The sequence below is a fragment of the Brachionichthys hirsutus genome, chromosome 4, assembly GCF_040956055.1.
Source record: "Brachionichthys hirsutus isolate HB-005 chromosome 4, CSIRO-AGI_Bhir_v1, whole genome shotgun sequence".
NCBI lineage: Eukaryota > Metazoa > Chordata > Actinopteri > Lophiiformes > Brachionichthyidae > Brachionichthys > Brachionichthys hirsutus.
This window is the reverse complement of record NC_090900.1, coordinates 13,778,526-13,794,549: the sequence shown is the minus strand read 5'-3', so window position 1 is coordinate 13,794,549 and position 16,024 is coordinate 13,778,526. Positions and strand designations below refer to the sequence as shown.

Below are 16,024 nucleotides of genomic sequence, written 5' to 3'. Positions count from 1 at the left end.
GTCGAGTGCGCATGCGTGAAACCCCGGAAACCCCGGACACAAACAAGCACAATTTGAACCCTTCACATGAACAACTTCACTCAGCAAATAAGTGGAAAAAATGATTTTATACAAAGATGATCATAGTTTAAGAGACTAACGACTGAATAAAGATTAAATATTATTTCACAGACTAATGTTGGGTTTACAGCATGCAAGTTTTTCCATCTTTTTTTCATTTTGTTTACCTGCAATGATTTTAGATCTACAGCAGAGGTCACTGTTGAGTGACCAACACAGCGTCAATACAGTTTGTGTAATGTGTCAATACGCTCCTTAAGGTATCGTTAACCATCACTGGTGAGAAGCCGCTGTGACGTGACCATGGAAACGTGACACGTGGTCTAAACACCGACCTCTGATTGGGTCGTTGCTTCACGGAGTGAAACTGCAGTTCTGGCGTTAATTCGTTAATTTCCCGATACTACGTTCATATCTGCACCTTTCTGTAATTCCTATGTTGCAGTTTGTCTCAGGAAATGTTTCTAATCCGCCACTCGACCAGAACAGCGGTTTTTAGGAGACGGTTAATCGTGTTTGGTTTAAAACAAACGCTCCATCAACGAAGCGACACTAGAGGGCTGTCTCGTCTCATTCTGCGCGTTTCAGAGTAAAACAGGAAACGTTTGGAAAAGAATCAACATTTATTGAAGTTGAAAATGGCATTAAATTCCACTTAAACAATCTTAAGTAAATACCTACAACATTACACTGAAAATATCACCGGTCACATGAAACCATGGATACGGAGGATCAGTTTGTACATGAAAGCAGCTCAATAACTAAATAAGTATCAAAGGAATTTTTAGAATGATCGCAGTGAGCAAAGGCCGTGCACGAACTAATGATCCACCGTTAGTCGTTAGAAACGTTCAGCGGTGAACTTCGCCTGCCGTCTGACGGCGGAACAATCACCAAAGATATGAAACTACTTCAGAGCCCCGTTTTATTTCCACATATAGAAGACGACGACGACAGACAAATCCAGCTCACACAAACCTCAATAAAACGGAGTAAGAACAGAGAAGCCCCGCCCCGTCTCTCTGGCACACGCTCAGAACCGCCGCGGCTTCTCACGACATCAGAACCCGACCCGCCGGGCAGTTTGGGAATCCTCGACAGCTGAGCGTGACGTGAACGGCGAGCGCTGAGCCTCGCGGCGAGCGTCGAGCCTCACGCCTCGCGCCGAGCCTCGCGGCGAGCGTAGGCACTCACGGCTCTTCAGCGAGAGCAGTCGGGGGAAGGGAACCGATCGCACCAGAACAATCTACCTCACGAAGCAAACCGGATCCTGCAAGTTCCCCCCGTGGAGACACGCGGCCTTTGCTTCACTAAAACCGCCTCAGCCCAACACACGAAGGGAACCATCGTAGGGTTACCTAGGCGACGGACGTAGAAACAAAGAGACGAGGGAAGTCTTTGGTGCTCCGTGTGAAGGAACTGAACGAGATCCGACCCCAGCTGGGAGGAGCGCTGCATTAGAACCCAGAGAACAGACACCAGGAGGGGGGCCGTCTGGCTACAGGAACCGCTCGCCCTTCCTCTCCCTCCTCTTCCTCGCCACCTTCTGCCCTGAGATAGATGCCGCCCTGAAGGAGACGCACCAATCAGTCTATCCTGGCTAGAATTAAAGCACTCCTTTAGTACGATAGCAATACAACCTAGTGTTTCTATGTACCTTGTGTATTTGTATATGTAGCTATAGATATATATATATTTTTTTTTTTTTTTTAAACCACAGGATAAATGCAATTTTGCCTGAATATATTCTGGAAACTGGGATTGGAATCAAACCTGCACAGTAATTCTGGTCTCTCTTTGCTTGCATATACGTGGAGTGAATTAGAGGAGGGGGGGGGGGGGGGAGCCCCCGCAGGAATGACTTTAGTGCTTCAGCGGCATGTTGGAGACGATCCGAGGCTCCTGCGAGTCGATCGACACCGCTGATGAAGGACGGCCATGCGCCGCCCGTCGCTAGTCAGGACGCGCGCTAGCCCGCCGTCTGGCCGGTATTCTTTCGTTTTCATTGGTCGGCAGGGTGATGGGCGTGGCGGGCGACCAGACCGGCCCGGGGCGCCCTGCGCCTTCCTGCGGTGCGTACGCCAAGAAGGCCGACAGAAAACTGGTTCCAGTAGCGGAAGGCTGGCCACGCCCCTCAACCCTCGGCGCAGCGGGCGTTTACTGCATGATGAAGCCGGGCTGCGGGGCCATACGAGGCGGGGGCCTTTGAGGCAAAGCGGGGGGGTACTGAGAGAGGAAGTGGCTCGGATAGCCGGAGGAGACGCCGGGGAAGGGCTGACCCGTCCTCGGAGGAATCGGTGGGTATGGAGATGCCGAGTAGAAGACCGGCGGCTGGGAGGCGGCGGACGGAGCCGGATGAAGAAGAGGAGCTGGCTCGGACGGAGGCGGGGGGGGCTTCCGCCTCGGCTGGGCGACCGGGGAAGAGTTGCTGCTCGCCTCGGACACATCCTGAGACCGCGAGGTCGGGATGGGCACCTGGGGGAGCCGCTGGCCCTGCATCACCATCTCCTGCAGCTTCTCGATCTTCACCCTCCTCAAGTGAGCCAGCTTCCTGTTGCTCTGGTAGGCATCGACGAAGGCGTCCAGCGCCACCTCGCCGTCCAGAAACGAGTCGGCCATGTTCTGGGGACGGGAGCAGAGACATTTGGACGAGCTCCAGGTTCGAAAGTCAAGACACTCAAAGGTAAAAAATAAAACCGTTCATGTGTGGCGGCGTCTTGCTCGTAAACCGTGGAAGAAGAGTCACGCTGGAGTAAGAATGAGAATGAGAGAAGCGTCCTGAGGGGGACATGACCTATGACCCGTGTCACCGTGGACCGGTGCTGCAGGCGTGGTCCGCATCAGACGAGGCTTCTAAATAGCAGCAAATTCAAAGCTGATGGGCGCTTTATAGAGCAAGGGGGCTGCAAGCCACGCCCCCGACGATCGGAGCCCAGACACCGGGCTTTTATTAGCGCTTGGCGAACCCTTAGCTCCGTTTGGAGTCTTGTCCATGTTTTGCATGTTAAGCTCAATGCAACGAGAGAACATGTGATTGTCTGAGTGGTATTTGTTCAAGCCCACCGTCTGTTCAGTGACTTAAATTCATTTATTTATTTAAAGAAACATTTTAAGAAACATTTGTGCAGAAATGTAAGCATTTTTAATACCCACTGTATTTGGTCGACTTCTTGATTATGGCTAAATTACATTCAGAATAATGCGACATTGCCATGGTTACGATAGATCTGCATTTTCGCGTGTAAACAAAAAAAAAAAAATCAGAAACATTATTTGGATTCTGTCTTTCAGATGTGCGTTAGTCGTATTTTAGGTTGATAATCGCAGGAAATAGGCCGCAGACGTACCGGTAAACAGGTAAACAGGTAAACAGGTAAACAGGTCCGCGGGTGCATGAAGCCCAAACTGACTGAAGTGTTTAGTGCGTCTGATGTCATTGGAACAGTTTCATCGGGCTGGCGTGGAGAGGTTAAATGTATTGACGGCATTTTCAGCCGCACCGACACACACAACGCTTACCTCTGTCTCCTCCTCTATTTTGGCTCCCTCAGCCTGCAGCAGGGCCAGCAGGACGTCCAGGGAGGTGTTCCCCGACTTGTGGTCTGTTGGACAACGACAGAGGAAAAGCACGAGGAGGATTATTCTCCTGGACGTGTTCGTGTTCGTCAGAGGGACGCCGAGAGGACAGCCGCGGTGGCAAACGGCTACCTGCATGAGGGTGTGGCCGAATGCATTTTCATTGGCTGCTGACAGTTACAGGAGAATCTCATCCATCCGATGTTCAACACGCCCACATGGCTCAGTCGACCAATCATGGTGCTACACATCATGTCTGGTCAACACGTGCACGCGTGAAACACGTCAGAAAATAATTGAGAAGCACTGCACTAAATGAATGTTGCCATGGATTCCAGGATTTTAACCCCTTCCCTGACACCACCACACCAAAAATCCACTCCTGTGAGGAACTTTTGATTTTCTGAAATGGAGAGAAATGCCCAGGGGGTAACAGAAAGGTTAAGCTAACAGCTAACGTTAACTAGCTAGTCCACCAATGTCATGATCAGGAAATGAATCCATAATTATGTTCATTCACACGAGCACGGATTCTGTGACGAGCAGGAATCCTGCCGATCATGAGACGGCCGATGGGGTCACACTCACACTCACACTCACTCAACTCCCATGCCTGCCAGTCACGTCATCTAGAATTCCCTTCTACCCACAGTGGTAGTTTTACACCAGCCCACTGCTGACTCAGAGGAAGTCAATGCTGGGAATCGACCGCTATGTTTTTTTATAAGGAAGAAGAAGAAAGCCTTTGTTGATTTCAGGGCTGTAGCTAGCATCTATTATTGCTATTACTGTTACATGTTGCACAACCTCTCTGAGGGTGAACTGGCCCCCCTCCAGCCACACTCCACATTTCATCCGAGCCGGGACTCGAACCCAACTCACTGAGCCACTGCCGTCCCAAAAACATATTATAAAACATAGACAAAACCCTAAATAAGGGAAAAGTGATAAAGAGAATGATTTAAAACATCATAATAGGTGTGGTACAGGAACTCGTTAGTCACAACTGGGCAGGAGAGCGCAAACACACACACACACACACACACACACACACACACACGCAGGTGTTACGACTTTTGACGAGAACCATTTATGTTCTTGCAGGAAACTCCACCCACATTCAGTGGCGACTCGACAGGGGAGGTACAAACATCAAAGAGTCCTACCAACATGACACGCCTTCAGGAGGACCTTCACAAAACGTAGAACTCTGTGTCAATGAGCACCACGCCACATGTGCAGCTCACTGCTGATTGGCTGTTTTACCAGATGACGCCGTAGGCAGGACGATGCTGCATCAGAGCCAAGCCAGTTTTAGGTGGATCTCTTACAGGCCGTCTTATTGGTCGATGCCGATGTGTGTCATAATGCCGAATATTGGCCGATATAATTGGCCCGGCTGACAATGGGTCGATTGTAAAACACAGATCATCATTGTTAGCTTCACTTCTTCCATGAAAATTAAACTAAAGCGTCTTTAGCGCTCAAACAGCAGCATCTCTGCTTAGACAACTTCACGTGTGACCAAATACAACATTTAACTGTGAAGACCGTGGAACCCTGTGTGTGTGTGTGTTGTGCACGACAGCACCAGGCGTTCAGATCCCGGACATCTGCCAGAGGAAGGAGAAGTCAAACTTATCATTGAACGGCAGGCACGCCATTCTGAGAGCGCTGCATAGCAACCAGCGCGTCAACGAGGTCACAAGTAACGCCACTTTGCCTTCTCCACTCGAGGGCGAGTCACTGATAGCAGCACCGCTGAAGTCTAAGATCCCGCAGTGGAAATGCAAATCACCTCTGGAGCATCGTCAACCGGCGCTCAGTCCCCAACTACAGCTACACAACAGGAAAAAGAAAATGGCTGCCGCAGCCTCTGATGGGAAACGTGAGAACTGGTAAGACGGGTCTCTGCAGCTGGCGTTTAAGCAGCAGAACAAACAATGTGGGTTTGATCCTCATACGTTCAGCATCGAGCCAAAGAAGCTGCCTAAGAGGACACTTGCGGCTCTTCTAACTCTCCATTGGTCACTTTACCCATCAAAAGTGTGGAAACTACAATTAGCATTCGCTAGCTAAATAAATGAAACTACTTTTCTCTCCATCTTTCATTCATTGTGTCCAGCATTTGCAAGCCGCCGGTCGGAGCCACAGATTCTGAAATCGATGCTTTCAGTCACTGGAACGCTCCCAAGACGTCACCAGAATCACCGTTTGCAGTTCATCACGCATCTCCGGCTGTAACACCGGGTTACAAACACGAAATTACATTACATTTTGTTTACCAATCTCAACTCAGAGAGACGAGACCAACGGGGACAGTGTGTGTGTGTGTGTGTGTGTGAGCGAGTCGTCTGCTGTACCTAAGGTGGACTTGCGGAGCTGATAGGACTCGTAGCGCTCCTGGAGGCGGCCGTAGCGGCTGCGGAGCTGCTCCTTCTTGTGCTCCAGGCCGGGCTGCAGGGTGAGGTTTTGTTCTGCCAGGGTTCGGTTGCTGGCCAATGTCATCTCCTTGCTCTGCTGGACTCCCTGCATCTACAGAATAGGATAACACCTTTCACCAAAGTCTCATCACAGAGTCTTCCCGCTTACGTAGTGGACTCACATTTAATGAACTCCTACTTTAGTTTATTTATTTTATTTTAAAGAGAAAGTCATCAATTAGACGTCAATTGGGTTTGAAATTGAATTCTTCCTCTCTTCAATGGCAAATATCTCCAGACCGAAAAAGTATTTGCATAGTCATAGTACACAATATTCTGTGGGTCTGGAAAAATAGGGCAAAATGAGCAAAAACCGCTGGCATTGAATGAGTCAAGTAACTTCAGCAGTGTAACACAACTTATATAACAGGTCTACAAAAGAAAGATGACGCTTTTGTTGTCAGACAATTAGAAAGAACGTTGAACCATCTGAGAACAGGATCTGTAGAAATATTCAGCTTTATTCTCGTCTTTGTTCAGTTTTCTGTCTGTGATGAATTCTGAAACGTAATGAAAGCTAAACTATTAACACAAACGCGTCCTGCTCGTGCATTCTGATATTCCATCATCTCCATGAATGTCTATTGGGCCCATAAAGTTTTCACAGACGGGCCTTGTTTGCTCCCTTCAGTGCAGTCTGAACAAACACAACGAAATGACGAGCGACCTCCTGCTGAAACGCCGCTCTGCAGGGTTACATCCTGCCCCCCGCCCCCCATCCTTCTGACCAAGCCGATTCTGGAGACCTTTAAATAGCATCTTTAATTGCAGCCTTGTTCTGTCAAACACGTTACAGCTTCAGCGACACGGCACTCCTCGGCACTCCGAGGTTTCACTCGGCGCCTTTGTTCCCATCCCATCCCCAGACAGGTCCACCTTTGGATTAGTCATGTCTTTACTCAACGCACTGCCTTCAATCACTTTGATGCGTCATTGAAGTAAACAAGTTCCTCCCACTCTGTACCCGATGGGATGAGGAAACGAAACCATGGAGACGATCATACTGGGTGTGGATCAAAAACAGAACTAAGGCGCGCTGGCGGCAGCAACATTCAGCCAAACACTGGACTGTATTCATCCTGGTAGAGCCAAGGGAAACGGATCCGATGCATTTGAGCCGAGACACAATGACATACATCAGTGAGCCCTCATCGGCACACAATCTGAGCCGAAATAAGACACCCAGAGTGAAAGCCACAGCGATAAAGATTCCTGCGTCCGGAACAGGTTTTACGCTTGTAATTACTGATCACACTGAATCTGGAGGGGAAGAAAGGGACGACAACGATTCATGACAAAGTGAAATGAAGCTTGCCTTATCAATATAGCTTGTCATGGAAAATTAGAAGCTTATCAGGGACTTATCAAAGTCAGACTGGTGATAGCATAAGAAGCAGATACAGATTAACTGTGTCCTGATGGCAGCGACACAAGGCCAGAGAATCCAGAGACGGCCTGCATGCGGATAGCTGAAAAAGGCAACGTGCACCAACGCTGCATCACAAAGTCCAGAATCCACAGAAATAAAAACACGGAAGAAACAGCTGAGCAAATGTAAAGGAAATAAGTATCTCCCAAAGTATGACTGTGTTCATATTTTATTATATTATTATTAACCTATTCTGATCCAGCAGTTTCGATTAGGGCCATAAATGGAGGTGTTGCACTTTGAACCTGGGTCAAGTTGTAAAGATTAAAGATCCAACCTGCAAGCGGTAAATAACCGGTGAAAAAGGTATCTGGATTTTTGTCAACAGTAAATGATCTGTGCTCAGTAACATGTCCGTGTTGGCCTCCGCTCCCAGCGCATCTCATGCTTCCTCCAAGTCGCGTTTGCCTCGGTATCGTCCTGCCCGTCTGCAGAACCACAAGCCGAACATCGGCACCGTTCTGACTGTATATGTCGACATGGCTAAACGATTGCTTCGGTTTTTGTGTTTGACATTTATTTGTGTTTAAACTGTTTCCTTAATACTGGCCGCAGACCGTTTCTATCTAAACAAACCCCGCTGCGTTAAAACTCGAGACAATGCCTTCACCTTGTTGTCCCAAGATCAACGACTTCAAAACTTTCGCAGTTTTCGGGAGGAAAGTTTCCTTGTCAACACTTGAATATGGCCAAATTCCAAACACGACTGTATTCCCACAACCGTCCCGAGAGGGAACGAACAACAAAGGGTCGAGGAAGAAGCGCACCCTCGGAGTCAGGAGCTAGCTAGCTAACGCTGGGTGCCGACACTAAGCTAAACGCAGCCGGACTCGGGAGCTAGCAAGCTAACGCTGGGTGCCGTCACTAAGCTAAACGCAGCCGGACTCAGGAGCTAACTAGCTAACACTGGGTGCCGCCACTAAGCTAAACGCAGCCTCGGAGTCAGGAGCTAACTAGCTAACGCTGGGTGCCGTCACTAAGCTAAACGCAGCCGGACTCAGGAGCTAGCTAGCTAACGCTGGGTGCCGTCACTAAGCTAAACGCAGCCTTTGAGTGAGGAGCTAACTAGCTAACGCTGGGTGCCGTCACTAAGCTAAACGCAGCCGGACTCAGGAGCTAACTAGCTAACACTGGGTGCCGTCACTAAGCTAAACGCAGCCTTTGAGTGAGGAGCTAACTAGCTAACGCTGGGTGCCGTCACTAAGCTAAACGCAGCCGGACTCAGGAGCTAACTAGCTAACGCTGGGTGCCGTCACTAAGCTAAACGCAGCCGGACTCAGGAGCTAACTAGCTAACGCTGGGTGCCGTCACTAAGCTAAACGCAGCCGGACTCAGGAGCTAACTAGCTAACGCTGGGTGCCGTCACTAAGCTAAACGCAGCCTCGGAGTCAGGAGCTAACTAGCTAACGCTGGGTGCCGTCACTAAGCTAAACGCAGCCTCGGAGTCAGGAGCTAACTAGCTAACGCTGGGTGCCGTCACTAAGCTAAACGCAGCCTTTGAGTCAGGAGCTAACTAGCTAACGCTGGGTGCCGTCACTAAGCTAAACGCAGCCGGACTCAGGAGCTAACTAGCTAACGCTGGGTGCCGTCACTAAGCTAAACGCAGCCGGACTCAGGAGCTAACTAGCTAACGCTGGGTGCCGTCACCAAGCTAAACGTTCAACATACCTCATCCATCTTCTGGACCATTTGGGTGAGTTTTTCGTCGTCTTCCAGAATTTCGTTGAGCTGAGTCATCGTGTAAGCGCTAAACCTGCTGGAAAAACTGCACATTTTAGCTCTGGTTGAGTGTTTCTCCTGCTCCGCGGTCCTCTCCTCGCCCTGCCGACGAAGACAGCTTCTCTTACCGGAAGTAGTCGACAGCGGGCCCGATGCTGCCTTCAGGCGCCGTCAGAAAAATCTAAATCCACTTTGTCACTCAATTCAAATCGTAATAAAATATTTTTACTATGTGTATTAGGTTATAAGGTATATAATTGTATACACTTTTATCTTCAGAATTTTTTACGTGTAAGCATTTTTAAAGCTTATAAACACACAGGTTCCAGTGATCAGTAGGTCGTTGGTTCGAATCCCAGTTACAAAGCGGACCTTCCCAGGAGTGGCTGACCTTCCAGAACCCCTCCAGGATCATAAAGCGCAGACGGACAGGTCCAATACTTTATTCAAACCGGGACCAAAGAGATGCTACGACTAAAGACATGGTCATTCAAAATCTGATTCACACGTCGACACAAATCTCAAACAGAGATTTACAAGAAAATATAATTGTAGCACCCCCAACATGTTTTTTTGAATAAATCTCAGTGACTCAAACATTAAGTAGTATTTTTATTTGCAGTGAATTATATCATTCAGGCAGCACTAGTGCCATGAACTGATTTATACTCACAGCAGACATTCAAATCCCAATAGTGCATTCAGTTCAAGAGTCAGTAGACGGACTCTGGACTTCTGTGTTGCAGCTTCACATTCAAAGTCAGTGTGAGAAAAAGTGCTGTATCCACTTGCAGAGCACTACTGTCCCTAGTCTGTCCCTAGTAATCTGTCCTCAGTAGTCTGTCCTCAGTAGTCTGTCCTCCCTGGTCTGTCCTCGGTAGAGTGCGTTGTACTCGGTTCACCGGTGCTAGTGCTCCTTTGTCGACTGAAGGGTCCTTCCCCGTTGAGCTTGTTGCATGGATGGAGCCGCTCCGTCCCCGTCTCGATGCCTAAAAGCTGCCTCTGCACCAGCTTGCTGTATAGCCCCCCGCTGGCCATCAGCTGACCGTGGGACCCCTGCTCGACCACGCAGCCCCCGTCGATCACAATGACGTTGTGTGCCTTCTCCACCGTGCTGAGCCGATGGGCGATCACCAACACCGTGTGCTCCTTCATGACGTTGTTCAGAGCCTGTTGAACCTGCAGCAGACATCGACAAGACGGTCAGGGGTGGACAACCACACGAAGATGACGACTGACAAGACGGCCTTCATCGGGCATGAGTGCACTTACGACGTGTTCACTCTCTGAGTCCAACGCGCTGGTCGCCTCGTCCAGGATCAGAACGCGAGGGTTACGGACGAGAGCTCGAGCAATGGCCACCCTTTGTTTCTGGCCTCCTGACAAGTGAGTGCCTTTCTCGCCAACACCTGGAGAACGACAGGCAGAAACAATACAGCCGCACGACCTCATCGATACCGAGCATGACGACAGAAGTAACGAGCTGCTAAAGCCACGACATCACCATCAACGAGACCTTGTTTGTACCTTTAGCACTATTCTCCATAGGCCTCTTATGTGAAGGCCTTTGTTGTAAAGAGCAACACCTTAACAGCAGAGTCGTAAATGAACCCCTGTAATACTTACTTGTCTCGTAGCCTTTAGGAAGGCTGGTGATGAAATCGTTAGCATTAGCCTTGTTGGAAGCCTCGATCACAGCCGCCATTGGAATATCAGTCAGGCCATAGGTGATGTTCTCCTCGATTGTCCTCGCAAACAGCTGAGGTTCTTGGCCCACAAGAGCCACCTAGAAAAACAACACAAGGAAGTCTTTAAGAGAGAAAGAGCTCAACACACAATGAGCAGACTGGCGCATCGTCCGGACCAGAGAGCTGCACTGAGGTCCAAAAACTATTACGAGACGTTTGACAGAGCTTCTTATCATCCATGTCCCGTCCCATCGCGCCGCCGAGCGATGTCACTCACAACTCCTAGCTGCCCGTGCAGCTAGGAAGCGTTCAGGGAGCCATCGCCTCCGCAACACAGCGAAACTCACAGCAGAAACAAGAAAGAAGAAATACAAACGGCCATCGAGAAACCCTCACTACCCCAAAAAACAAATATAGTACTGCTAACTGATTATTCAGTTATACACATATAATTTAGAGACCGCCACATATAAAAGCCTCCATTTCTCCATATGATCAGCAATATTATAATATTCACTCATGAAGTACTTCTGGTATAAAGAATTGTCGTTTTGCTGCACTTTGGGTTTTGGCTTCCTGGATCAGTGATCATGAATAAAAACTATTTTCATTAACATCTTTCGGTCACAACTTCCCAACGCAAACCAACTCACACAAATAAAGGAATATAAAAACGTGGCTCTGTGATTCGTCTATTCGGCGGCGCGCCTGTCGGCCCCTCCCTCCCCAACAGGCCGTCAAACACCTGAACAACACCTGAACATCACAGCGCCTCGGCCGAACGCCGGTTGAACCCCGACGACTGGACGCGCACCTTGGAGTGCAGGTAGTCGTGTCGGAAGGCGTTGACCGGCTGTCCATCCAGCAGAACCTGGCCTCGGTGAGGAACATAGAAGTTTTCCAGCAGACTCACACAGGAGCTCTTTCCACTGCCTGAAGGCCCCACGAGGGCGGTGACCTCCCCGGGCTGCAGAGTGAAAGACACTCCCTGCAAAACACACCACCCGGGGGAGTCATTTCCTCAGCAAACACCCGCCCCGGCGTGCCGGCGTCTGAGGTAGCAGCGAGCCAGCCTCGCCTCCTGGACCGAACGGTTCAGCAACAAACCTTGAGAACGTCCGTCTCCGGACGTGTCGGGTAAGCAAACGTGATGTCTTTAAATTCAACCAAGCCGGTGCACGCGTCTGGAACCTCGGTACCGTCGGCTGAGTGTTTGGGCTCCCTGTCCAGGTACTCGAAAACCTTCTCAGCAGCTCCAACTCCCTGCATGAGGCCCGTGTACACAGACGCTATATTCTGCCAACACAAAGTCGCGTGACGTGGATTCGGTCATGCGCTGGGGACGTCTTCCTTCACAATGCGTGACAGAAGAAGTGAAAGAGTGAATCACCTCCATACATTCTGACAGCTCAAGAACGTAGATGAAGAAAGCTATCAGGTCGCCGCTGCTTATCTGATGGTTTATGACGAGGTAGCCGCCGTAGTAGAGGATAGCGACCTCCAGAGCGAGCTCCGAGCACTGCAAACAAACAAACAAACAAACTCCCATGCAGGCTGACCGCAGCGTGCACCAGTTCAGGATGTGGCAGGTTTACGTACGGAACTGGACCACATGTAGCCGGCGTAGGCCAGCGCTTGTTTCTTGTTGAGCTGGAACATGAGCAGGAGTTTGGCGTAGTAGGAGTCGGCCTCGCCGCCCTCGTTGGCGAAGCTACGCACCGTCCTGATGCCCGAGATAGTCTCCTCTGCAACTCGGTTGGCCTCTGCAAGCGTCGTTTGCACTTCTTTGCTTAGTTTCTGCGGAAGAAAGGCAAAGTGGGTTGAATTTGATCAAATGATAGGATCAACACACACACACACACACACACAAACACACACTTTACCTTGTAGTATTCACCATAAAGATTAGAGACAAAGCCAATGAAGGGGAATCCCATGATGGTCGTGATTGTGAGCTTCCAAGATATCCCAAACATGAAAATGAAGGCGCCGATCGCCTTGACGGTGCTCCGAAGGAAGACGTTGACATTCTGGGAGATGAGGTCACTCACCTGCGTGGTGTCCGCCGACAGGCGTGAAATGATGTCGCCTATTGTGTTAAAGGCATGCAATAAGCTGCGATGCAAGCCGGAGGGCAGAGGTGAACGGATACGAAGGGTTCCTGCATCACCTGTGTGGTTCTCATCGAAAAAGCCGATCTCTTGCCTCATAAGCGTTCTGAAGAGATGATCTCTGAGCCGAAGATTCAACCTGGCAAATATCAGGGTGAAGACTCCTCCACGGACTCCCCTCGCAAATGAGCTGTGGATAGAGTTCGGGGGTCACGAGGCTTTTAAAAGTCTTCTACATTCTGCTGCACGGCGCCTCTCAAAAACAAAACAGAGAATTTAAATAGCGGGGGATCATGGGTAATGTTGTCCTCATCGTTACCGAAGCCACCCCTGCTGTTCCCCAAAACACATGACAAAGGTCGAGACGTGTTAAAGTACACGCAACATGTTATATATTCTAGTAGCTCCATGACGTCGTTCAGCTACATCCTGGTCCGCGTCCATCGTCAAAATAAATAGAATAGTCAATGCAGCTCTGCCCTCAGTCCCCTCAATCCCTGCATACCTGAATAAACACCTTCAAAAACACTAGAGGGAGCTCAAACAACAACCTGATTACACCCTCCTATAAGACTAACATGGGTAAATCATCTTTTTATAATACTGCCACCCAAGGGTGGAACTGTTTGACTCCTGCCCTTAAAACATGCACCTCTTTGGCCTCCTTCAAAACGGCCCAAAAAATACACCTTTCAGGGGGCAGAAACGGAGATAGTCATCACGACTCTCTCCGGATCAATCCACCCCACCCTCTTTTTTTTTATGTGTCTTTTTTAATGTAGTTATTTTGCATCTGTGGAGTAATTTAATATTAGTTTTATTTTATTGGTACTGTTAAATGTCGCTGATTTATGTACTAAGGACTTTCAACGGAAACAAGACCGTAAGGGCTTTTTTGAAATGCTCCCCTTAGACAGGATGTTTGACTGTACTTGTACTGTAATACATGCTACTGTTTGACTGTACTTGTACTGTAATACATGCTACTGTTTGACCGTACTTGTACTCTAACATTCTATCCAATAAATATATTCATCATCATCATATATTCTAGTAGCTCCATGACGCCGTTCAGCTACTTCCTGGTCCCCATCCAGCGTCAAAACAAGCGATAAGCCGTTTAAATTAAGGATCAGAGAAACACTTTCATCACATTGGTCCTCCTGCCAGCCGTCCTTCCGTCCCAAACCGTGCCCGGTAGATCGGTGTTACGTTTTCTACAGGAGGAGCCTCAGTGACTGTCTGAGGTGCAGATCCAGAGACCCAGAAGCGTCGATGGTTGTGTACAAACCGTAAAAGGTAAAGGTTGTAAAGCTGCCGTGAAAGAAGCCGTGAGAGCAGCGCGACACTCGACGGAAGAGGCTCACCTGACTACAGCCAGGATCAGCACCGTGAGCACCGGGTTAATCAGGTACGCCATGCTCTGGTGGACCACGATGGCGTTGATGGCTCTGCCGTAGAAGTAGGGCGTAAAGGTCTCGCCTGCAGGTTGGAGAGAGAGAGAGAGAGAGAGCGCTGACCACATGCTCAGAGGATGGACGACTTCCCCAAGTGTCCTCAGGGAGCGACACGCTTGAAGAATCTTGGACTATGGTGAGACCTCTATTTAAGAAATGGTCCAATGTGACGATAAAGAAGATAATCATGAGACGTCCATGAGAGAAGCACCTCATGTGCTCTTACGCGAGCCACGCTAGACGCAGCCCCGCTGACCGGCTCCAGGAGTCTTCTCATTGTAACAGGCTGGATTAGGACTGGACATATTTACTGGATCAGAACTGGACATTTTAACTGGATTAGGAGGACTGGACATTTTTGCTGGATTAGGACTGGACATATTTACTGGATTAGGACTAGACATTTTTACTGGACGTATTTGCTAGATTAGGACTGGACATTTTTACTGGATTAGGACTGGACATATTTACTGGATTAGGACTAGACATTTTTACTGGACATATTTACTGGATTAGAACTGGACATTTTTACTGGATTAGGACTGGACATTTTTGCTGGATTAGGACTGGACATTTTTACTGGATTAGAACTGGACGTTTTTGCTAGATTAGGACTGGACATTTTTGCTGGATTAGGATTTTGGACGTTTTTGCTGACGTTTCATGGACACTCACACACTGCAGCGATGAGGAGGAAGACGATCGCGACGCACAGCAGAGCACCGTCCTTTCTGCAGTACATCAGGAGACGTCCCAGCGTTGCACCTGAGCTCGTCTTCTCCTGGCCTTCCTCCTCCTTCCTCTCACGCCCAAGCTCCTGCTCCTCTTCACCAGCAGTCTCCATCAACTTCTCGGCGTCCCCCAGGCCTCCTCCGCTGCTGCTGATGCTGCAACCTGCGGTGGATTTGGACCTTCCCAGCAGCACCCAGGTCAGCACGGCAGCCACAGAGGTCGCGCAGGTCCAACATATCAGGCTCAGGGCCCAGGGCTGGCTGGGCAAGGGCCCCCGCTCTGCCAGCATCAGCATCTTAGCCATGGCGTAGGTGATGACGATCAGAGAGGAGAACACAACGGAGCTGGAGAGTTTAGCAACCCTCGAAGGGCCACGTGTTCTATTCCACGACACCCCGATGGAGGCCCCCAGGAGCAGACCGGCTCTGAGCAGCGCAGTCCCCCAGAGATCCAACACCGACCGGAGGACGTCGAAGTCCAGAGCGTCCTCTCTGAAGGAGTTCACGTTCAGTCCGTGTGTGTATAGAAGAGTAGCGACGACGAGGTCCAGCGTGACGCAGAGGACGGAGCAGCTCACAGCTGCTCTGGTGTCCATGCTGTTTGGGGTAGAACGCGGCAATACGCTGACACATTCACACAAACACATTACTCTGAGACTCCTCCTGGAGCAGAGAAGACGACGGAGATATCATTATATGCAAACACTTACTTTTATTTTGAAGGAAGAACTTCCTGTTTATGGCTCGTAGCTGTAAAATGAATTAAAGTG

The 16,024-nt window shown here is 49.5% G+C and overlaps 2 protein-coding genes across 2 annotated transcripts; both read right to left on the bottom strand.

Moving 5' to 3' along the window:
• Positions 1-670: 670 nt before the first annotated feature.
• On the bottom strand, positions 671-9,363 carry vps37ba (VPS37B subunit of ESCRT-I a). Its single transcript, XM_068738494.1, has 4 exons — positions 9,217-9,363; positions 6,000-6,171; positions 3,580-3,662; positions 671-2,682 (listed from the first exon to the last, which is right to left on the bottom strand). Exons 1-4 carry the CDS (start codon positions 9,319-9,321, stop codon positions 2,218-2,220), a joined length of 825 nt encoding a protein of 274 aa, XP_068594595.1. The 5' UTR covers positions 9,322-9,363; the 3' UTR covers positions 671-2,217.
• A 750-nt stretch (positions 9,364-10,113) lies between these two features.
• On the bottom strand, positions 10,114-15,850 carry abcb9 (ATP-binding cassette, sub-family B (MDR/TAP), member 9). Its single transcript, XM_068760917.1, has 11 exons — positions 15,199-15,850; positions 14,434-14,548; positions 13,126-13,256; positions 12,839-13,044; positions 12,555-12,752; positions 12,346-12,474; positions 12,063-12,251; positions 11,770-11,943; positions 10,894-11,053; positions 10,540-10,676; positions 10,114-10,446 (listed from the first exon to the last, which is right to left on the bottom strand). The coding sequence occupies exons 1-11, from the start codon at positions 15,848-15,850 to the stop codon at positions 10,114-10,116; spliced, it is 2,424 nt and encodes an 807-aa protein (XP_068617018.1).
• Positions 15,851-16,024: the final 174 nt, after the last annotated feature.